Genomic DNA, 23448 nt, shown 5'->3' with positions numbered 1-23448 from the left:
GCTTAATGCAGCTTCCACTGGCCAAGTTCTCACAATTTGAGCATTTAAAAAAATGGTTAATTGAAATTGCTTGTTATGTAAGAGGCCAAGTGTTCATAATGATGCTCAAGTCAAGTGTGTTATAACAGTCATAAAAGGATGATTGTAAATGGTATGTATAATTCAATACTGATCTTAAAAAGTAATATATATATTTCTTGCTAAGTATGTGCATATGTACATATATACGTATATATACATGCATGTATGTGTATATATGTATTTGTTCCTGTTTAATCAGTTAAGAAGAAACAAAGGGGTGTTGGGCAAGCCAGATAATCCTGGAAAATGTTGAACCATATCAAGAAATAGGAAGAACCAGACAGTCACTCAGACTAAGTAGAAAGATGGTTCAACAGTTAATCACCTCTAACAGTTACATACAGTAAACAAGCAGAAAGTTGGTTGCAGTATGTTGCAAAATGATGAAGTAGCCAAATGTTCTATAGAGGAAAACTGACAACAAAACTTGCATTCTTCCGGAAGGAGCTGGATAGCCTCATTAATTATCCTAATGATGCACATAAAAGCTTTAAATAATGCTAGCCAGCGAGATCACCATACCATAATGACAGGCCAATGGGCCAGATGGTTATGGGAAAGTTCAAGTGTCAAAAATTTACAATCTATATAAAAGTAGGGTCCTAAAATGTCCCATGACATAACAAGTGATATTTTGTTATAAAACGAGACCAAAGAATATTTGGTCTGTGCAACTAGGTTTTATGGATGACCTGACTAAAGATCAGACAGTTGCTAACCCATAAATTTCAACTTAATTTGTCTGTTACAGTATTATTCTTATTTTGGGTTGAATAAGATTACTAAAATCTGAGGAAGGTAGACAAATAATACCTGGTAGAAAAACGTAAACCTAGGAACATATGAAAATTGGAACCCTGGGAAAATATTCAAATAAGGATAAAAACATCAAGTCCATGGATTTAACTTTATTTTTTTATAAATTTATTTCTCTTATTTATTATTTTTGGCTGTGTTGGGTCTTCACTGCTGCACGCGGGCTTTCTCTAGTTGTGGCAAGTGGGGGCTACTCTTTGTTGCGGTGCGTGGGCTTCTCATTGTGGTGGCATCTCTTGTTGCGGAGCATGGGCTCTAGGCACGTGGGCTTCAGTAGTTGTGGCACGCGGGCTTCAGTAGTTGTGGCATGCGGGCTTCAGTAGTTGTGGCTCATGGGCTCTAGAGTGCAGGCTCAGTAGTTGTGGAGCACAGGCTTAGTTGCTCTGCGGCATGTGGGATCTTCCCGGACCAGGGCTCGAACCTGTGTCCCTTGCACTGGCAGGCAGATTCTTAACCACTGCACCACCAGGGAAGCCCAGAGTTAACATTTTTATAACTAGTTTCAGTATAATTATTTTTATAATCTGGGTACCTCTTACCTGTTTCTTAATGTGTTTAAGGCACTTAATAAAATTTGAAATTAAAAAAAATATATATTTATTTTATTTATTTATTTTTGGCTATGTTGGGTCTTCATTGCTGCGCGTGGGCTTTCTCTAGTTGTGGCGAGCAGGGGCTACTCTTCGTTGCGGTGCACAGGCTTCTCATTGCAGTGGCTTCTCTTGTCATGGAGCACAGGCTCTAGGCACGTGGGCCTCAGTAGTTGTGGCACGCAGGTTCAGTAGTTGTGGCTCACGGGCTCTTGAGTGCAGGCTCAGTAGTTGTGGTGCACAGGCTTAGTTGCTCTGCAGCATGTGGGATCTTCCCGGACCAGGGCTCGAACCCGTGTCCCCTGCATTGGCAGGCAGATTCTTAACCACTGTGTCACCAGGGAAGCCCTAGGTTTGTGATTTTAATGAAATGTTTACATGTGTTTAAATCTGATCAGTGTTTAAAAGAGTAGGGATATCTAATTTTAGAAATTCTTAAGTTTTTATTATTTGCACATCTATGAATAATTAGAGGAATGTTGGCTGCTTAAAGAATGTCAGTTGTTTCCTTAAATTAATAAATTGAACATTAATCAAAATCCAGATGAGTATTTTTCTCCAACCCATAAGCCCTTTGGACATAAGAGAATCTATCAACATGGTAATCCTTTTATACTCTGAGGTTCAGAGAAAGAGTCATATGAATTTTTGTGTTGAGCAGCAATCTCTCATTTTATTAATTTTAATATAGTTATCAAATGTTTTCAGAGTGCTATAAAACACTGTTCCAGGCACTGTTTGTATCCACTGGATTAGAGTAACATGATCCATGTTCTAGTGACATTTCAGTCCAAGAAACCCTGAATAATAAATCACTTATTATTATGTCTAAGCTGAAGTATCTCTTTTCATAAAAAAAAAGGCAACAACACCTGGTTGGATGGACCAAATGAATTAATATATGTAAAAGGGTAATATCTTGCCCTCCTAGACAGAAATAAATCATACCAACAGGTTTCTGAATGAGTACTACTCCTATGGCTTCCTTGAATTTTGATGTAATAAATATACTTAGGATTCACGTAACTTGGAACATGTTGAAGACAACAAAGGACATGAGAACGAATTTGCACCAGAATGACACAGTTTACTGTACAGTTAACATAAGCATAATCATTTATGACCCTAAGGATATATAATAGGCTTCTAATTTTATAATTCCTATTTATGAAGAATTGCTGAAAATCCATGGCCAACTGGTCTTCTTCAGTCCCGACTCCTCTTTTCTGAAATTATCCAAATTCTGCTGATCCTCTCCTGAAAAATCCCACACTGCTCTCCTTCTTCCCCTGTGCTGAGATACACTGCCTTGTATTGAAGCCCTTAGCACTCTTTGTGGATTATTCAGCTTTTTTCCCCCCTCTGGTTGCAAAATTAAACTTTGATCAAAGGCTTCACCAGTTGTAATTAACCATTAATTCTTTTCATACATACCTCTGCTATCTGAGACTTTGCCTTGGCTCACTCTCTCTTCCTGAAACCTGAGTGCTTTATACTCTGCCTCCTTAGGGTAAATAAATGTTCAATGTAGATCCTTTTGGTGAAAAGACACTTCCAGAACTTATCTGTCTTGACAGTGGATCTCCATTTCACAGATATTTGAACACAAAATATTATTAGAAATCCTCCATGACTACAGTAACTTGGGGTTTTATTAACTATTTCATCCACTGATGCATGGGACATAAATGTACTTTGAAAAGTTTAACTTCCATGGTGAAATGAATTCATTTCATTACTTTCTTGGTTTTTAGTGTTTTAAGTTTAAAAAAAATTTAAATCATTCCAGCTTTCACTTAAGGCCTATGATATCTAGTCCTTCACAGGGAAAAAAAAAATGGCAAGTCTTGAGCTGGGAGATATGTTAGAAGGAAGGTGAGAAAGCAAGGGGACTGCATTCTTACTTAGCCTCATGGCTTCTTCAGCCGTGCCTGAGAAGACCAAGAGAAAAACAGAAAGCCAAGAAACAGAAGCAGCCTCCTAGTTGCAGCTATTCATGGCTTGTGACAGTTTATATTTATGATGCTTTGTAATGTCAAAAAGTGATTTCTGTCAAACAAGGCAGTAATCATAAAAATCAAATTAAAACACCTTAAATTCTTTTTGGAAAAAGGTAGTACATAAATATATTTCAATAAATAAAATGAATTAATAAGCCAATTAGTAACACTTCCTTAGTTGTTTATATAAGCCAGTAAGGCTCTTCCCTGGTTCTTAGCCTCAGTGTGGCACCACCACTCATCCTCTTTTATGGTACCCTACTTCTGTCTTCCACAGTGGTGCAGGGAGGTGTAGGAATTCTTATAAAGCCCCTGTCATTATAAAATAAAACCTCCTCTCTATTCAAATCTGCAGTAATAACAGAAATGACAATTTTAGTTCAAAAATCTATGTTTGCTACAGGGAACTTTAAAGCTAGAATAATAGGATAGAAAAGTAGACTTCTCTGAATCACTTTTCAAAGTTCATCAATATGACCCTCAGTCTCCTCCAAGACTCTTCTTAAAGATCCTAGGACCCGTTTGATGAAAATAATGCAAGGATTCCTAAAAAATAACATAATATTGCCATATCCTCTCACATGGCTTCTCAAAAAATGGTCAGAAGACTTAGGTGGTACACCAATGGATATTTTCAATTTCAAAGTTATATATTTATTTTGATGGAAATTAGAATATAATTAGCATACAGAACTCACAATTTCCATAAATAATATTTCCTAGGACAAGGCTAAAAATTCTGAGTCCCTTTAAAGGAAAATATTAAGTAAACACTGAATATGGTAAAATCTGTAAAGGATGCATACAAATGACTGAAGTTTAAGAAATATTGCTCTTTTCTATTGATTTCAAGTTTATGTGACTGGTTATACTATATCATTGCCTTGATTAATCAGTGTTTACATAATTTAAAAACTTTATGCTATAAAAATCAGAGGGGAATAATCATAGGTTATTGCCTACAGGATTTCTGGTCATTAAGAAAAGTTTTAAAACATGACTCCTCATATAATCTTGTTTATAAAATAAATTACTTTCACTACTTATAACCTGTCCTGGGAATATAATATGCTACTAGTTTAAGGTCTAAATTTATTTGGCTTCTACACATTAAAAGTTTATCTATAACCTTTCTCCCCACTATGAATAATATGATATTGCATGGGATGAAAAGGTCTGACCAAAATTTTCCTACATTTATATATTCATATGAGTCCCTTACCCCACCCCCACCCCCGCCAGAACAAAGCTAAAAATTCTGAGTTATGTGCTGAGGAGTAAGTGAAGGACTGTGGCTTAAGGTTTTCTCACATTTATTATATTCACATAATTTCTTCCGAGTATGGATTTTCCTATGTTGATTAAGGTGTGCACTCTGGCTGAAGGCTTTTTCACATTCATTACATTTATAGGGTTTCTCTCCTGTATGAGTTCTCTCATGCTGATTAAGATGTGTCCTTTGGCTGAAGGCTTTCCCACAAAAACTACATTCATAAGGTTTCTCTCCAGTATGAAGTCTATGATGTTCCGTAAGGGATGTGATACGGCTAAAGGCTTTACCACACTGATTACATTTATAGGGCTTCTCTCCAGTATGAATTCTCAGATGTTGAGTAAAGGATGAATGTTGACGGAAGGCTTTCCCGCATTCATTGCATATAAAAGGTTTTTCTCCTGTGTGAATTCTCTGATGTTGAATAAGATGTATCCTCTGGCTGAATCTTTTCCCACATTCATCACACTTATAGGGCTTCTCTCCTGTGAGTACTATCTGAGGTTGAGTAAGAGATGAGTTTTGGCTGAAGGCCTTCCCACACTCACTGGGTTTCCCCTCAGTATGAATATGAGTAGTAAGAAGAATATGTTGATTGAAGATTTTTCCACACTCATTATATTCATAAGGATTCTCTCTTACATAGTTTCCCTGATAGTAAGTGAAGTCTGAAATATGCTTGATGCTATTTCCTTGTGTGTCAGAATTAACGGGTATTTTAATTGAAGGAATTCTCTGATGCATAACAAGGTTTGAGTTCAGATTATAGTTTTCCCCAAATCTATTACATTCAAGGCTTCTCTCCTGTGTGATCTTTTTGTGGGTGAAAGATACTTGTCCTAAATGTCTCTGCTGGTTTTCTTGGTTAGATTCTAACCGGTAATCAAAATCCCAGAGTCCACCTAAGATGGAATACCAGAAACTGTCTCCTGTTAATCTCTCCATTAGCATGTCACAGGTTTTATTTTCATCAGAAATATTCTGGTTTGATTTTTTTATTTCTGGACTATTCTCCCCATCTAAAAGAAATTCAGAACATATAAACACTTTTCAGTATTCTCTGTTTTGTAAAAGAAATTATTGCATAGTGAATTACCAAATGAAACTGACAGTAATGCAGACAAGGCAAATGTGGCATTAAAAGTTTTGAAATATGGCCATGTAACAGGGGAAAGACTACAGAAGGATGACGAGAAGCAGTGAGCAGGTGGAAATTTTAAAATATGTGTGGTAATCATAAAAAGAAGAGATCAATCAGGAGCATACATAGTCGAAAGGAAATGGAAAGGAGAATAAGAAATATCAGGGTAAGGTCTGTGTTCAGAGGTGGGAGACAGAGACGACTACTTAGAGAAGACAGGTCCAAGTCCAAGACCTTCTAAATCTCACCTGTGGATTATTCTATTATAATACCAACTACTGGTTTATTTTAAAAGTATGTCTTCTGATTTTTAATCTTTTGTTTAAAATGATAAAACTAATACTTGCTTATAGTAACATATCCAATGTACAAAGTAAGAATTCCACCCCCTAAATGTAATCATTGTTAAGTTTGGAGCCTCTCTTGCCAGATTTCTCCTATATTCACATAAATATAAATGTAACCATATTTTGAACAAGCATGACACATGGATTGTGGTAAAAACAAAATTTCATTTCAGTCTCCCACTGCTTCTTTAAACTTTATTTAGTGGGGGTATTTTTCCTCTGCTTCTGTATGAAGATTTGGGCAGGACCCATGCTCTTCCTTTAATTATTAGGTAACAGATACTCCTACTCTTACATAACGTTGCAAACAGTCTCTATTCAGTAATTAAAGTGTTCAGTCATGTATAGTATTCAAAACTTCAAAATTAATCCCTCTCCCCTTCCTTGGGCTGTTACAGAGTCAATATTCCTCCTTCTCTCTCCCTGGCTCTCCCCCCCCTACTCCTTCCCTGCTAGTCTTTTCCCTGCTTCTACTCTGCTTATTTCTCCCCTTAACTATTTCCCTATACACCTCTTCCTTCACTCACTAACTCTTGTTTAATTCCCTTCTAACAAGAGTTGGAGGGTAGCAGCTGTGTGGAGGGAAGAGAGATCAAGAGATAGGCCAGTTTTTGTACAGTAGCTTCACATTCTCAGCTTGGTGGATGTTTAAAACAGACTCACTTTTGGGAACTTTTATGACTCTTGGAAGGTTCTAGCTAGACCCCTCTCTCTCATTTCCGTGATCTAGGATAGATATATTTCAATTTTGGGTAATCCCTTGGGACCAGCCTTAGGGCATGAATGAACCCTATTGGACGAGATCATGTTGGCTGACTCATGAAAACACTCATAATACCTTGTCCCAACAAAACTTGGGTAGCGCAGACTGATCCTAACTCAGCAGCTTCTCCTGGCTCACCCATCAAAGCCATTTCCTTAGTCAGAGTCAGCTGTTCTCAGGCCTTGTACTGCTTTAGCCTTCTCAGATGTGAATCATGCACTAGTCCTGGTCTTCTACCCGCAGGGGAGGTATATACAAAGCTGTACGAGTGGTCCCCTTGAAGCTGGCACATATGCTTATGGTCAAGCAAAAGAGGCAACATTAATAAATAATTATGCCAGCAACTGTCCTGGGAAAATAAAATAGAATTATACCATAATACTGTTTTTTATTTTGCTTTCTTACATTATTGCATAGCATGAACACACTTCCATGTCATCAAATACATTTCTACATAATTTTTAAAGGACTGTAAAATATCCAATTTTATGGATGTGCCAAAGTCAATTCACATTTAGGTTACTTCGGGCTTATTCTTATCACAAATGATGAGTTAGTTGGCTGAACATGCAATAGAAATTTTAAAAAGAAAAAAAAGTCCAAGTCAGAAAATAAACTTACTCTGGTCAAGAATTAAATTATAGGTGGAAAAAATGTGATTTAAAGGATTTATTTTAAACCAGTTTATCATTTCAACCGAATTATCAACTGGACCACTTTATTTTCAGATAAAATGCTTTTGTCTGCTCAGGAACTTTGGCTCTAAAACGGTTGGAATAATTGGCTGGAGCTCAGAACACTGTCTTTTCTATTCTCTTAGCATCAAAATCCACAGGCTGCTGACCTGGCTCCTGGCACCACAGGTAAGTGTGGTGCTCTAGGCTCCTACAGCCTAGGAGTAGATTTCAGGGCATTCACTGCCTAAGGCCTATCTTCCAGAACTTTCATTTATCCCTGGAAACAGGGCAGCCTGATCAACATACCAGGAGGAGTGATAGTGCATGAAATGTACAGGCACTGCTCCCCCATGGTAGACACCCTCAAGGCACATCAGATATTCAACCAAAGGGTTGCCACCCAGCAAGACGCCAGGGGACAGGGTCTAGACTCCAGATGGAGACAATGATTATCTTGGGCTTTAAAGCAGTTTTGAAAAACAAACTCTAGTCTCTTTGCTCCAGCTCCTCACCTAACCCGAGCCCCTATGTTAGTAGACATGACTGCAACTGCCCTTAAGAGGAGGGTGGGCAATGCTAAGGATGAACACCCTCATCAAGCATTATACAGGGGCTTCCCTGGTGGCGCAGTGGTTAAGAATCCGCCTGCCAATGCAGGGGACACAGGTTCGAGCCCTGGTCCAGGAAGATCCCACATGTCACGGAGCAACTAAACCCATGCACCACAACTACTGAAGCCTGTGCTCTAGAGCCTGCGAGCCACAACTACTGAGCCCGTGCACCTCAACTACTGAAGCCCACGTGCCTAGAGCCCGTGCTCCACAACAAGAGAAGCCACCGCAATGAGAAGCCCGCGCACTGCAACGAAGAGTAGCCCCCACTCACTGCAACTAGAGAAAGCCCGTGCGCAGCAACGAAGATCCAATGAAGCCAAAAAAAAAAAAAAAAATGATAGCATGACATTCATAAACACAAATATAATCTAAAATCTGGGAAGAGAATGTGGGTGAAATACTGAGGCTAGAAATGTAGAAATGGGAAAATGAACATAGAAAGGCCACTTAAAAGCATGATACTACAGAGTGAACACCAAGTCCATAAGAATATATGCCTTTAGAAGAATAAGGAGGGAGAGAGGGTATTTAAAGGAGCAGGTAGAGAGACAGGGGAGAGGCCAGAAGAGGCAAGAATGGTGTGTATCACAAGCCAGAGTGTACTTTCAAGAAAGTCAAGTCAGCACAGTTAAATGCAACACAATCATAGGAGACAATAACTGTGGTTTTTTAGTCACTGGATTTGACTGGAAGGAAGTCAGGGGTAATCTCCAAGAAAACAATTTTAGTAACACTGGTAGTACACCTTTGTCACATCACAAAGGTGAGCTAGAGAATTAGAACTGAGGCTATGGGTTTTAGACAAGTTTAACGTGTTTGATAATAAAAAGAAAAACAAAAGAACGAAAAATGGGGTAAAAATGGCAGAGGATTTTTGATATGGAGAAGAAAAAGATTTAAAGAATACCGAGAGGATGTATGAATAAAGAGAGAAAGAAAATGCGTCATGGAGATTTGCAACATCAAGGTATTTATGGACATCCAAACTAACACCTTCAAAATAAATTTGTGTTGTGTAAGTTTTTAAAATAATAAGTATATATTATCTGTTTAATCAGAAAAAAAGTAAGAGAGTCATTTCCACTTTGGAAAAATGTCAAATATGAACTGAATTTTTAAGAAGCATGCCTCTTTAAATCCCAGAGGCAGATGTTTGTAACACACTCAGTTAAGTATTTCAAAAGCGACTATTTTCCTTCACTGAGGTGCAAACACCCAAATGCTTGCTTCTCACCTGGATGAGTGTCTGGTGGGCTGTCTCTCTCCATCATCCACTGCTCCTCCTGCTCCAACTGAGTGATCACCTCCGGCTTATAAAGTTCATGCCCTATTCATGGGAAAAAATGTGTATCTTAGAATTTTATACTGGGAACAAAAATCTCTCTCAGAACTCATTTCCAACCTGTTTAATCTATAGGGCCTCCGGATTTGGAAAGGGGAGGCTTCAGAGGCAGCAAACTAAAGCTACCCATCTCAAAATCAGGACCTTTTACCTGAGAAGAAAGCAAAAAACAGAGGTCTCTGTCTCCAAAACTGATTAGCATTCTTCCATCCTGGCCTGAACTATATACACAAAAGCTTCGAAGGTTTTCACTACTAAAGGAAAGAAACCCATGTAGAATGAGTTCCAGTCTTACAGGGATGCCATCCTTACCCAGTGCAACCAGGTTGCTATAGTTCTCCAGCATCACGTCTCGGTAGAGGTTCTTCTGAGCAGGGTATAGCTGGTCCCACTCCTCTCTGGTGAATTCCACAGCCACATCCTGGAATGTCAGTGATTCCTGAAACACCAAGTACATCCTTGCTCAGCCAGAAAACTTTTTTTTACAGGGGCCCTTAGGGGAAGAGGCAAAGGTGCTGCAGTAGACAAAGGTTAGGATGTCTAAAGAGTTGTGCTGAAAGTCTTCAGGGCTCTGAGTAATCCAGGTCAAAATTTTGGAAGCAACAATTCTATCTTCTATCATCTTTCAAGACAGGTTTAAAAACATGCATGAAATAATGCTTGCTTTTAGGCTTTTTACAACCTGCTGCAGAGGAAACTCTCTCGTATCATCTAAACAATTAAAAAGCTACATGGAAAATTCATGCTATTAAGATTTCAGAATTGAAAGAATTCAGGATATGTTGAAATAGTGAAAGTAGGTATCAAGTTGGTGGATCATGTGTACAACCTTAACAGATTTTTAAGCTTTAGACAGAAGAGGAGAGAGAATATTCCAGTGTGTTTAAAAAGAAAAAAAAAAAAAAAAGGCAACAAGGGCAAATAGGTTGAGAGTAGAAGGCACGTGATGCATGTTGGGATCAGTAAAAGAAAAAGCCCATCCTCTCCCTTTCTCTTTCTATAATTTTCCTGGACTGTTTAAGAGTAAGTTGCAGAGGGACTTCCCTGGTGGCGCAGTGGTTAAGAATCCGCCTGCCAATGCAGGGGACACAGGTTTGAGCCCTGGTCTGGGAAGATCCCACATGCTGCGGAGCAACTAAGCCCGTGCGCCACAACTAACTGAGCCTGTGCTCTAGAGCCCGTGAGCCACAACTACTGAGCCTGCGTGCCACAACTACTAAAGCCCGTGCTCCTAGAGCCCGTGCTCCGCAACAAGAGAAGCCACCCAATGAGAAGCTGGCGCACCGCAACGAAGAGTAGCCCCCGCTCGCGGCAACTAGAGAAAGCCTGCGAGCAGAAACAAAGACCCAACGCGGCCAAAAATAAATAAATAAAAATAAATAAATTTATTAAAAAAAAGAGTTAAGTTGCAGAGGTGATGCCCCTTTACCCCTAAAAAATTTGTTTATTTCCTAAATACAAGGAATTATCTTATGTAACAACAGGATAATCAAAATCAGTAAATTAACATCGATACAGTGCTGTTGTCTAAGCTATATACTTATTCAGATTTCACTAAATGTCCTAATAATGTCCTTTATAACAAAAATCAAGATTTTTGATTGTCTTGTATCTTTTGTCTCCTTGAATCTGCAGCAGTTCCCCAGCCCTTCTTTGTATTTCCTAACACTGACATTTTGAAAACACAGGCTAGTTATTTTGTAGAATAAACCTCAATTGGGGCTTGTCTAATGTCTCATCATGAGCAGATTCACACTATGCATTTATGGCAGGAATAGTTCAGGAGCGATGCTGGGTTCTTCTCAGTGAATTGTACGCATTGTTGACTAGTTCCATTACTGGCAATGTTAACTTTGATAATTTGGTTAAGGTGGTTACCTACCAGTAATTTCCCTTGGAAGATTACTATTGAATTCTGTAATTACTAAGTTTCTTGTGGGGGAGATACTTTGTTCCTCCTCAAACTTTCACCCACTCATTTTGGCTTTCACTGATAATTCTTGCCTGAACCAACTGTAATTTTCATGGTGCTTTTCTAATGCCAACACTCTTTGTACATTATTAGTTGGCTTTCTACTGTGCTGAAGAAGTTTCCCTTCCTATTTATTCATTAATTTATATGAGGTGGATTTACTTACTTATTTTATTCTTTAAGTTATAATCATTTACTATCACTATTTTAAAAATGCTCAGATGGTCCTAGATTTAGCCAGAAGCAGCCCCTTCAAACTCGCTTCTTTGTTCTTTTGAAATGTACCTATCATTCTTTGAGTACTTTACTTTTTGGGATAGAAAGATGTTCTTTCAAGGCTCATGTTGTGCTTTTCCTGCTCCAAACCTGGGATCAGCCATTTCTCAAAGGATCCCTGATTCCTTCTAATGGTCAAATACTGAGCAGCTCTGCTTCCCATTAGAAGATCTACAGGGTCACAGTCTGTCATGTTCTGCTCTGTTGGTCAAATATTGAGTGGCTATGTCTGGTTCCTTTTAATGGAGAATGGCACTTGGACACCAATATCTGGGCACTAGATGTGTCCAATGCTGCTGGGGTATTACTGCTTCTAGGCCCTCTCAGGGGTCGCACCTGGGAAAGAGAGGAATATACATAATGATGTATGTATACACACACAACTCCATACCCAATTCTGTATTTAGTTATATGTATTAAAACCCATGAGTCCACACTGACACCTCTAATTCTAATCCAACATGGCAAGGTTCATTCCATCCGCCTCTCTTTTCATATCTGTAATTCCCTTCTCTGACCATGAGAAACCTGGCTCCTATTATGCACAGTGAATTTGCTTATTTGCTCAATCCTAGAATGTAAAGAAAGTGGTTTCAGTATTGCTAACACGTGCCTCAGTGCAAAACAAGCTTACAAATGAGAGTTCACTGTTTAGAACTGTTTTGCTTTTAGCCTGAGGACATAGAGTATACATAACTATTTAGGTTCAAAAGTTAACTCCTTTTCAGTGTGGATATATCAGTAATTTGAAGTACAGTTTGGTTCAATTGTTTCTGTTTGTATTCAATTTTAAGCCCTCCTCCCATACCACCCCACTCCATTCCCTCTTTTTCACCCCAGTCCCATATAAGCCCTACAAGTAACCAAACTCATTAGACTCAAGTTTACCCTTCCAATGTCTCTTTTTGCTCAAACAAGCAAATAGATCTATATGCATATTTTTAAAATATTAATTTGTTTTTGCCGGGTCTTAGTTGCAGCAGGTGGGCTCCTTAGTTGTGGCTCACGGGCTCCTTAGTTGTGGCACGTGAACTCTTAGTTGCAGCATACATGTGGGATCGAGTTGCCTGACCAGGGATCAAACCTGGGCGCCCTGCATTGGGAGTGCAGAGTTTATCCAGTGCACAACCAGGGAAGTCCCTATATGCATTTTTTTTTTTTTTCGGTACGCGAGCCTCTCACTGTTGTGGCCTCTCCCATTGCGGAGCGTAGGCTCCGCACGCGCAGGCTCAGCGGCCATGGCTCACGGGCCCAGCCGCTCCACGGCATGTGGGATCTTCCCGGACCGGGGCATGAACCCGTGTCCCCTGCATCGGCAGGCAGACTCAACGACTGCGCCACCAGGGAAGCCCTATATGCATATTTTTATTTCCTCTTCTTTCTTACACAAAAGTAGCATTTTACAAATACTCTTTTGCACTTTGATATTTTTTCACTGAACAGCTTATCCTGGAAATCCCTCCACATCAATTCATAGATATCTTCCTCATTCTTTTTTATAGCGGGATGGGACAGTGTGAATGTTCCACAATTTATTTAACTAGTCTATTAACAGACATTTTAGCTGCTTTCTACTCTCTTGCTACTACAAATCATGCTGTAATGAATTATCTTTTATGTATATTATTCTGCAATTGCATGTAAGTCTACCTCTAGAATCCAAAAGAGCATATGAATCTGCAATTTTGATATATATTGTCAAACTGACCTCCACAGGGGTTGTATCAGTTCTGTAATTATCTATTGCTGTATAACAATCCACCCCCAAATTTAGTGGCTCAAAACAACAACAATCATTTATTTTGCTCACAGAATCTGTAACATGCGCAGGACTCAGTGAGACTAGCTCATCTTTGTTCCATTTTGTTTCAGCTGGGGCGGCTCAACTTTGGGCTGTAGGATTCACTTTTAAGAGGCTCATTCATGTGGCTGGCAAGTTGGTGCTGGCTGTCAGCTGTGAGCTCAACCAGGGGCCTCAGGTTCTCTCCATACGGGCCTCTCCACAGGCTGCTTGGGCTTCCTCACGGCATGGTAGCTGGACCCCAAATGCAAAACTCCCAAGAGAACCAGCTTTCATCATCCAGCCTCAAGAGTCACATAGCTTCACTAAAAAAAGAGGTGATATATGTATATGTATAACTGATTCACTTTGCTGCACAGCAGAAACTAACACAACATTGTAAATCAACTAGACTCCAATAAAAATTTAAAAAAAAAGAAAGAGAGTCACATAGCTTCAGTTCCACCACAGTCACAGGCCTGCCCAGATCCAAGGGGAAGTAACACACTCCCACATCTCTTGATAGAAGAGGATTTAAATCATAGTATATGAGGAGCCTATGGAATGGGAGAAATTGTGCCATTTTCAGAAAATACAATCTGCTACTGTCTACCCCCTGAATGTAAACATTCACATCCCTCCTACATGCAAAATACACTCATCTTCCTCAAGACTCCCATGTTTCACCCCGTTAGAGTGTCAGTGTGAAGTCCAGGATCTTGTCACCTGTATCAGGTCCACATGCAGATGAGGATCTTTGAGCACAGTTCCTCACGTACAGTTCCTTGAAAGCTTTCTCCCTATTTTTCCTTCTGTGAGCTAAAGAAGTAGTTATCTGGCCCCCACCCTCTACCCTTCACAAACTCGAAGTGGTGGGAAAGGCATAGAAATAACCACTAGAGACACTCCCATTCAAGTACACAGCAATTCATAGCAATTCTAAAATGTAGCTGAGCTGGGCACGTGTTGAGAGATGTGAATGACAAATAGTTTTATTTTCAAGCTCAGTAATTCCTGGTTCCTTTATATTTATTTTTTAAAAATTTAAATATTGTTTATGTACAATATTATATGCTACAGGTATAGAGTATAGTGATTCACAAATTTAAAGGTTATACTCCATTTATAGTTATTATAAAATACTGGCTATATTCCCTGTGTTGTATATCCTTGTAGCTTATTTTATACATAATAGCTTATACCTCTTAATCCCCTACCAATTGTATTGCCCCTCTCGGCTTCCCTCTCCCCAATAGTTTGTTCTCTATATCTGCAAGTCAGCTTTTTTTGTTTTATTCACTAGTTTGTTGTGTTTTTTAGATTTCACGTGTAAGTGATATCATACAGTATTTGTCTTTCTCTGACTTATGTCATTTAGCATAATGCCCTCCAAGTTCATCCATGTGGCTGCAAATGGCAAAATTTCATTCCTTTTTATGACCAAGTAGTATTTTGTTGTGTATATATATACCACATCTTTATCCATTCATCTGTTGATGGACACTGAGGTTGCTTCCACATCTTGGCAATTGTAAATGCCACTCTGATCACTGGGGTGCATGTATCTTTTCAAATTAGTGTTTTAGATTGCCGGGTCATGTGGTAGTTCTATTTTTAGTTTTTTTGAGAGACCTCCATACTGTTTTCCACAGTGGCTGCACCAATTTACATTCCCACCAACACTGTATGAGGGTTCCCTTTTCTCCACATCCTTGCCAAAATTTGTTATTTGTGTTCTTTTTGATGGCAGCCATTCTGACAAGTGTGAGGTGATATCTCATTGTGGTTTTGATTTGCATTTCACTGGTGATTAGCAATGTTGAGCATATTTTCATGTCTGGTTCCTGTATATTTCTTTTTTTATCTTCTTTTTCCTCTAGCATTTTACTTTAGGCAGCCAGAAGCTGCCAGTTGGCACTTTCAATCTTCTACCTGTAAATCTCAAGTAGATCGTTGAGTCCATTAAGTATATTTCCTATTTTCCTTGTTACTGAAGGTGACAGTGTTGACCAAAATTCCTCTTCAAGCTTCCCCTTTCCTCCAGCTCATAGTAAGATTTTCCTTATTATCCTTTAAGCCTTGTGAAAGGTCCCATAGGCCTCCACTAACTCTCCTTGAGGCTGTTATGATTCTACTAATAATCTTTTCCTTTCCATCTTCTGCCCTTTGTTCAACTGGCTCTGCTGCAAAGCTGATGCCACATATTCTATGTTTGTTTTGGTAGCACACCACTTCCAGGTAACAAAATCTGTACCAGTTATTTATCTATCGCTGCATAATAAACCATCTCAAAACTTGGGGGATTAAAACAGCAACTGTCATTGATTTTGCTCACAAATCTGTAATCTGGGCATAACTTAGTGAGGACAGCTTGCCTCTGATCTACATGGCATCAGCTGGGAGGGCGTGACTGTAGTTTGGAGAGTCTACTTTCAAGATGGCTCACTCACATGGCTGGCAAGTTGGTACTGGCTCTCAGCTGAGAGCTCCGCCAGGTCTGTGGGCCTTGGTTCCTCTCCATGTAGGTTCCTCCATGAGCTGTTTGGATTTGTGTGTGTGTGTGTGGCAAGGTGGCTGGATTTAGACCAAGCATCATGAGAGAATGAAGCGGAAGTCTTACTGCCTCTTATGACCTGCCTTGAAAGCCACATAGTTTCACTTCTACTGGTCACAAGCTTGCACAGATTCAATGGAGGGAACACTGACATCGATGTCTCTTGATGGGATGAATGTCAAAGTCATTGTATAGAAAGCACTTTGGATGGCAGATATATTTGGTCATTTTTCTGGAAATGCAATCTGCCGCACACTCACATTAGCAATGTAAGAGAGTGTCTGTTTTCCCAAAGCTTTGCCAAGAGAGTATGTTATCAAGCTTGTGGAAAATATCAACCCCGTAGGAATTACAAAGCTTGGTGATAAAATGTCAAGCTTTCTCTAGTTTTAATTTAAATTTCCTCTTCTTATGAGTACAGATAAACATTTTTCCTGTGTTTAAGATGCATTTGAATTTTCTTTCCTGTGAATTGTCTTTTTATGTTGTTTTTCAATCGGACTCCTAATCTCTTACCTGATTTAGAGGAGTGTTTTATTATTAAGACTACTATTATTATTAGAAAGATTACCCCACTACAATTTGAGTAGCAAAAATATTTTTCCGAATTTGACATGTCTTTTTACTTTGCTTACAGTTTTCTTTTCTCATACAGATTTTTGGGTATTTTTAAAGAGTTGAACCCATCAATTTTTTCTTTTATGGCTTCTGGATTCTCAGTTGTAATTAGAAAGTCTTTACTCAGTGAACACTATAAAGGAATTCTCCCATTTTATTCTTGTGTAACTTCTGTGGCTTAATTTTTCACATTTAAATATTTGATCAATTTGAAGACTATTCTGATGTAAAGTATGGGGTATGGATTCAACTTTACCTTTTTCCAGGTGGCTCCACAGAAATACCATCAATTATTGAATAAACCATCTTTTCACCACTGGTTTGAGATGTGACCTATATTATATGCTAAATTCCTATTTGTTCAACAGATATTTATTCAGTGCTTCCTACATGCCAACTATAGGGCTTGAGATATACTAGTGAACAAGAGACTAAAATTCTCTTCCTTTATGAAACTCTAGCAGAGGAAGTAGAAGATAAACATGATAACTAGGTAAATTACATAGTGTGTTAGAAGATAAAAGAAGAGTAGAGGAAGAGTGTTTGAGAATGTTGAGGTGAGGCAGTTGCAATTTTATAAAGGTGGTCAGGAAAGATATAATTGAAGAGGTGACAATGGAGAAAAGACTTGAAAAGTTAACAGTACAAAGGCAAGAGTGTTTGTGGCATGATCAAGGAAGATGAATGAGGCCAGGGTAGATAGAGTGGAATGAGCAAGGAGGAGAAGTAAACGATGAAGTCAGAGAGGTAACAGGTCCGGATTCTGTAGGACTGTTTAGGCCATCATAAGGACTTTGGCTTTTACTATGAGTGAAATGGGAGCCATGCGTTTTGAGCACAGGAGTGACATGGTCTGATCTACCATTATCCTGCTATTTCCTGGGCTACATCTTTTTTTTTTTTTTAACATCTTTATTGGAGTATAATTGCTTTACAATGGTGTGTTAGTTTCTGCTTTATAACAAAGTGAATCAGCTATACACATACATATATCCCTGTGTCTCCTCCCTCTTGCATCTCCCTCCCACCCTCCCTATCCCACCCCTCTAGGTGGTCACAAAGCACCGAGCTGATCTCCCTGTGCTATGCAGCTGCTTCCCACTAGCTATCTATTTTACATTTGGTAGTGTGTATATGTCCATGCCACTCTCTCACTTCGTCCCAGCTTACCCTTCCCCCTCCCCGTGTCCTCAAGTCCATTCTCTATGTGGGCTACATTTTTTGAAGTCATCTTTTTTCTTCCTTTGTCTTTATCCCTCTCACTAATCTCAGCTGTTTCCCAGAGCAAAGCACTCAAGTCCACCTATTTTTCTCCATCTTCTAATTTTAAGGTATTACTTTCTATCATCTAGAATACTGCAGTAGCTTCCTAAGGGATCTCTCCCCTTTCCTTTATTGCCTTTCACAAATGCACTTACTATCTAGCATGCACCAGGCTGATGTTTAAAGTAGAATTCAGTTACTTATTATGTTATTACCTTGCTTAAATTCTCTCAAAGGCTTTCCACTGCACCTAGAATAAAAACTGAACTTCTTATCATGGTCATAAAGCCCTGTATACGAAGCCCCTGCATACTTCTCCAAGCTTATTCCAAGTCCCCCTCTCCATCCATCCAACAACAGTGGCCTTCTTTTGATTTCTCAAATATACCCATGGTTTTTGTACATGATGTTTAGCACATGCCTAAAATGCTCTTTTCCGTTTACTTTTTTTTTTTTCCAAATCTGCTTTTTTATTGACCTCAGAAGCTGTCATCAAGCTTCATTATATCCAATTCAGTTTTCTCTGGTACACTGTTCATAATTTAAAAATTTTTTTAAATAAATTTATTTTATTTATTTATTTATTTATGGCTGTGTTGGGTCTTCGTTGCTGCACGCAGTCTTTCTCTAGTTGCAACGAGCAGAGGCTACTCTTTGTTGCGGTGCACGGGCTTCTCACTGTGGTGGCTTCTCTCGTTGCGGAGCATGGGCTCTAGGTGCGTGGACTTCAGTAGTTGTGGCATGTGGGCTCAGTAGTTGTGGCTCGCGGGCTCTAGAGCGCAGGCTCAGTAGTTGTGGCGCATGGGCTTAGCTGCTCTGCGGCATGTGGGATCTTCCCGGACCAGGGCTCAAAGCCCTGTCCCCTGCATCGGCAGGCGGATTCTTAACGCTTGCACCGCCAGGGAAGCCCTAAAATATTTTTGAACAGGTGTATTTATACGGTTCAAAAAAGGTCTCACATTCCTGGTACAATTGACCTGGTCCCCACCTCCATTCCCACAGATAATCGCTATTATCAGTATTTTATGTATTCTTCTAGAGTTTCTTCGTGTAAATATAAGCAGATACAAATTTCTTATTCTTTCCAGTGTCCTGGTGTCCAGATATACAGCAGTTCAACTGGCTTGCAACCTGTGAACAGATGTTGCTATGAGGTTGTAGAGATGGTCTACTTACTTTTTATAACTCCTATATTCTCCTTCACATCCCACCTTAAATTTCGCTTCCCCAGAAAGTTCTTCCCTGATTCCCTAATGCATATTCACAATGCCTTATTCTTATTATGTATAATAAACATCTCAATTTGCAATTCCTTAGTATATCTGCTGAATGTCTGTCTCTGCTAAACAACTTGGGTTTAGGACCATGTCTGTTTTGCTCACTGATGTAGTTCTGATGCCAAGCACAATTTCTGGCACATAGCAACTGCTCAAAAAATACTTATTGAATGAATGAATCATCTTTCTTCTGAACAAAGTAAATGGTTCTGGAAAATTAAAGCAAACTCCTCTGGCTAGAATGCCAAGAAACAGATACGCTACCTTAGTTCTCAATGTCTTTCTATCCCTGTCTGTGGGGAGCCTTACAATTAAGAGTAAACTGAATGAATCTATTCCTTGCAACCCAAAGCACTGATGTACCAAATAAATGCTAAAGCTCAGCAGACAGTCTCCTTATGGTCCCTGCTCTTGCTCAAGTTCTATTTCCTGTCTTCTCTAACGTCCAAATACTACCTGATATCAGCACAAATTCAAACTCTCCTTTCCTCATGAAGTCTTTCCTCGCCCCTCCATTCTTTTTTTTTAAATTTATTTTTATTTTTTTGGCTGCGTCAGGTCTTAGTTGTGGTGCGTAGGCTCTTCATTGCGGCATGCGGGCTTCTCTCTAGTTGCAGTGTGCAGGCTCCTCTCTAGTTGTGGCGTGCAGGTTTTCTTCCTCTAGCTGTGGCACGTGGGCTCCAGGGCGCAGGGGCTCTGTAGTTTGTGGTATGCGGGCTCTCTAGTTGAGGCACCCGGGGGCTCAGTAATTGTGGTGTGTGGGCTTAGCTGCCCTGCGGCATGTAGTATCTTAGTTCCCTGGCCAGGGATTGAAGCTGCGACCCCCTGCATTGGAAGGCGGATTCTTTACCACTGGACCACCAGGGAAGTCCTGGCCCCCTCCAGTCTTATTTATTTATTTATGGCTGCGTTGGGTCTTCATTGCTGCGCGCGGGCTTTCTCTAGTTGTGGCGAGCGGGGGCTACTCTTCGTTGCGGTGTGTGGGCTTCTCATTGCAGTGGCTTCTCTTGTTGGGGAGCACAGGCTCTAGGCGTGTGGGCTTCAGTAGTTGTGGCACGTGGGCTCAGTAGTTGTGGCTCGTGGGCTCTAGAGCACAGGCTCAGTCGTTGTGGCGCATGGGCTTAGCTGCTCCGCAGCTAAGTGAGATCTTCCCGGACCAGGACTCGAACCCATGTCCCCTGCACTGGCAGGCGGATCTCTCAGATTACCAGGGAAGGCCCCGCCACTCCAGTCTTAATTGGACTTCTCTCCTCTCTGAGCACCTGCTGTATTTGTTGTCTTTGACATTCAGAGAAGAACCTAACATTACACTTTTCTGAATATTAATTGTGTGATGTAGGCTTTAAAAAATCTCCTCCAATGAGTTTGCTACCTGTGGATAATGATTATCTCATAACAACATGGAACAACAGAAATCCTCCTTTCTGAAGCAATCGAGACTGGTATCTGGTATGTACCAGCTAGTTAAAGTGGGGTTCCATAAACAATATCTCAAAGGTTTAAACATTTAAATTTAAAATACATAAGTGTACATTTATTCCCTTATCTTTTGATATGAGAATGATTTTAATGATTGAGTGCCCATATCCAAAATGTATCACTTTCTGTTTCATTAAATCAAAACAAGCAAATGACTCTTAGGAAATAATACTGGTATAGAACCCTGAGAGTTTTAGGATTTTCCTTCAATGTTTTACAGTTTTGCTCACACCTAATTTGACAGCAATATTTTAAAAGGTGACTGGCATTTACTGAGTCTTTCCAAAGCATTCAACTAGTTTTCATAGAAACAACTTATCATACTTATACCTCATAGAGGTTTACATCATACTTAATCAAATTGTAACAACTGGTTTAAACAGGTTTTGGAAGAGATACAACAGATTCTTGATAAATATTAACTTGTGGCAGCAGATGTTCTCAGGTACATTAACAGTCCTGTTACCTTCATGCAGTCACAGTGACTTGGGCATCATTCATTGTTTGCAGACAGAGTGGCAAATGTTGTTTGAATTCTAGTGAGCTATTTAAGGGAAGGGTGATTAAAACACAGTCTATGGCTTCTTGTGTTACCTTTACAACATCTAGCTCAGACATGAGTCCATGATCTGGTAAAAATGCTGAAGGAGAGAAGAGCTATAAAGGGGCACATAAGGAGAGTGGGAAACATCCCGTAGAGATCAGCATCTGTCACAAAAGTCTCAAGTGCTCTGGATTTTGGGGGCTTAGTACTTCTGAAAATTGAAAAATAAAAGTGACCGCATTCTGAGAACTATAATAGCATTTCAGAGGAGAGTAAAACTGAACTTACCTGAGACCGCTGTATCTGTGATCCAACATTCATTTCCTTCTCCATGTTTCCCTCCTGGGAAAGTACAGCATTCTGAGAAGGCATTACTGGGAAAAAGAGAGAAGAAGAATCTTGTCAACGTATGACATTAAGGCTGAACCTAAATCTTGGGCCTTTTGTTTTGGATTAGGATGGCAAATGGCTTAGAGAGAAGCCCTCTAAGACATAAGCCTAAAGGCTGGGTGACTTAACTGTGACATTCTTGTTCCTCTATCACATTGAGGAACATAATGCAGGACTTTCTCTCCTCTGTAGTATAACTCCACTTGTTGTGACATATGGGAAGCTCAAAGGTGCTTACTGGTTTTCAGCCCTAGCTACACACTTGGGGAATTTTTAAAAGATGCCAGCACTTAGCCCCTATTCCCAGAGATTTGGATTTAATGGTCTAGGGTGATCCTGGGCAACAGCATTTTAAATTCTGAAGTCTCCAAGTGATTCTAAGTGGGAAATGAGAACCACTGAGATGAGGTGATGCAGAGAACATATGTTAAGGGCCTATTCTTACCCTTTAAGGGGATAAACTCATCCCTAACCTCAAACTCCAGACTCTTTAGGATGACCCTTCTAATATAGAAATGAGATTTCACTCTTTTCATTTTTCAGAATGTTCGCTTTCCTTTTTGAGTACCTGGATTCAGTCCTCCACCAGGATGACTACACCTCTTTGCAGTTCTTAAGTTGTAATGTCCCCAAAGCCTTGTTCTCTTCTAGTATGACAGTCAGGAGATACACCAGTACTAGCAGCTTCAGTATCCTTGTCAGTCCCTGAAGGCTGATTTGTCCCAGTGCCTTATAGGAAACAGCCACTCCCAGGCATTAAAGGTGCCTCAACTCATGAGAGGGTCAGGAGCCAGTGGATATCCATGATAATGACTTCTGCTTCCCAGGAGCAGCCACTCTCAGAATCTTGCCTTGTTCATGCAGAGTTGAGATGCAGAGCTTCCTGAAAGTGGCTATTACATTCGTTTTTCTCCCTAAAGGCATCAATCCTTCATGTACAGACTTCACTATGATATTCAAATCTGCCTCCTGGTTGAGCAGTTTCAGGTTGAGCAACTGTAATGAGATGCACCAGAGTCAGCAGAAGAAATCCAGCAGTGTCAGTCACCTAGGGACCTAGGGAGTCTATAAAGACATACAAACTATTCATTCATGAAGATAGAGCCCCGTAGGATGTGGAATTCTTTAAAACAAGCAAAAAGCATTTTTAAAATTTCTCAGATTACAAAGAGCAGAGATGTACAGATGCATCAACTACAACAAACTTAGCCTCAGTCCTCTCCCACCTTCTTCTCAGAACAGAAAACATGTGGTCCTTGCCCAGAGGCAGACTTTCAGATAGAGTTTTCTCCTCAGAAAGAAGAAAAAACAGGTGTTTCACCAATACCAACAACAGAGTGAAGTGTACTGATCTGCTAATAATCAGGAGAGAATACACTTGTTCTCTGCTCACAAAAGTTGACCTGAAAAACTTTTCTCAAAAACTATTGATAGAAATGAAGAATGAAGTCATTTCTGAGAAGAAAAAGAGAAAACTGCAGTTCCAATGGAGTGGCCCTGTTAGATAAGGAAGCCATTCAAGCCAAGACATGGCACGATTCTAACATTTTACAACCAGTTCACTAAGACGCAGACCTTTCAAGAGTAATTTTAAAGCACTTTAAGAACCAGGTCCTTATTTTACCAAGCAAAAGCTCTAAAAAGGTCCTAT

The 23448-nt window shown here is 39.7% G+C and overlaps 2 protein-coding genes across 4 annotated transcripts in view; one reads left to right on the top strand and one right to left on the bottom strand.

The window, feature by feature from the left end:
* The window catches only part of SEPTIN14 (septin 14), an 82193-nt gene that overhangs the window by 6897 nt on the left and 51848 nt on the right, over positions 1-23448 (top strand). The gene's annotated exons all lie outside the window — the stretch shown is intronic.
* The window catches only part of ZNF713 (zinc finger protein 713), a 33033-nt gene continuing 9851 nt past the window's right edge, over positions 267-23448 (bottom strand). Inside the window, exons 2-6 of one of the 2 annotated variants that reach the window (XM_060032153.1) lie at positions 22366-22793; positions 21696-21781; positions 9957-10083; positions 9537-9629; positions 267-5779 (exon numbers count right to left, since the gene is read on the bottom strand). In XM_060032153.1, coding sequence (XP_059888136.1) covers positions 4737-5779; positions 9537-9629; positions 9957-10083; positions 21696-21779 — 1347 coding nt within the window. In that variant the 5' untranslated portion in view covers positions 21780-21781; positions 22366-22793 and the 3' untranslated portion in view covers positions 267-4736. The remainder of the gene's footprint in view (positions 5780-9536; positions 9630-9956; positions 10084-21695; positions 21782-22365; positions 22794-23448) is intronic. The other variant, XM_069541416.1, reaches the window with a different exon arrangement.

The sequence above is a fragment of the Delphinus delphis genome, chromosome 15 (genome assembly GCF_949987515.2).
Source record: "Delphinus delphis chromosome 15, mDelDel1.2, whole genome shotgun sequence".
Classification (NCBI taxonomy): Eukaryota; Metazoa; Chordata; class Mammalia; order Artiodactyla; family Delphinidae; genus Delphinus; species Delphinus delphis.
Note: the sequence above shows the minus strand (reverse complement) of the source record. Positions and strands in the feature narration are given on the sequence as shown.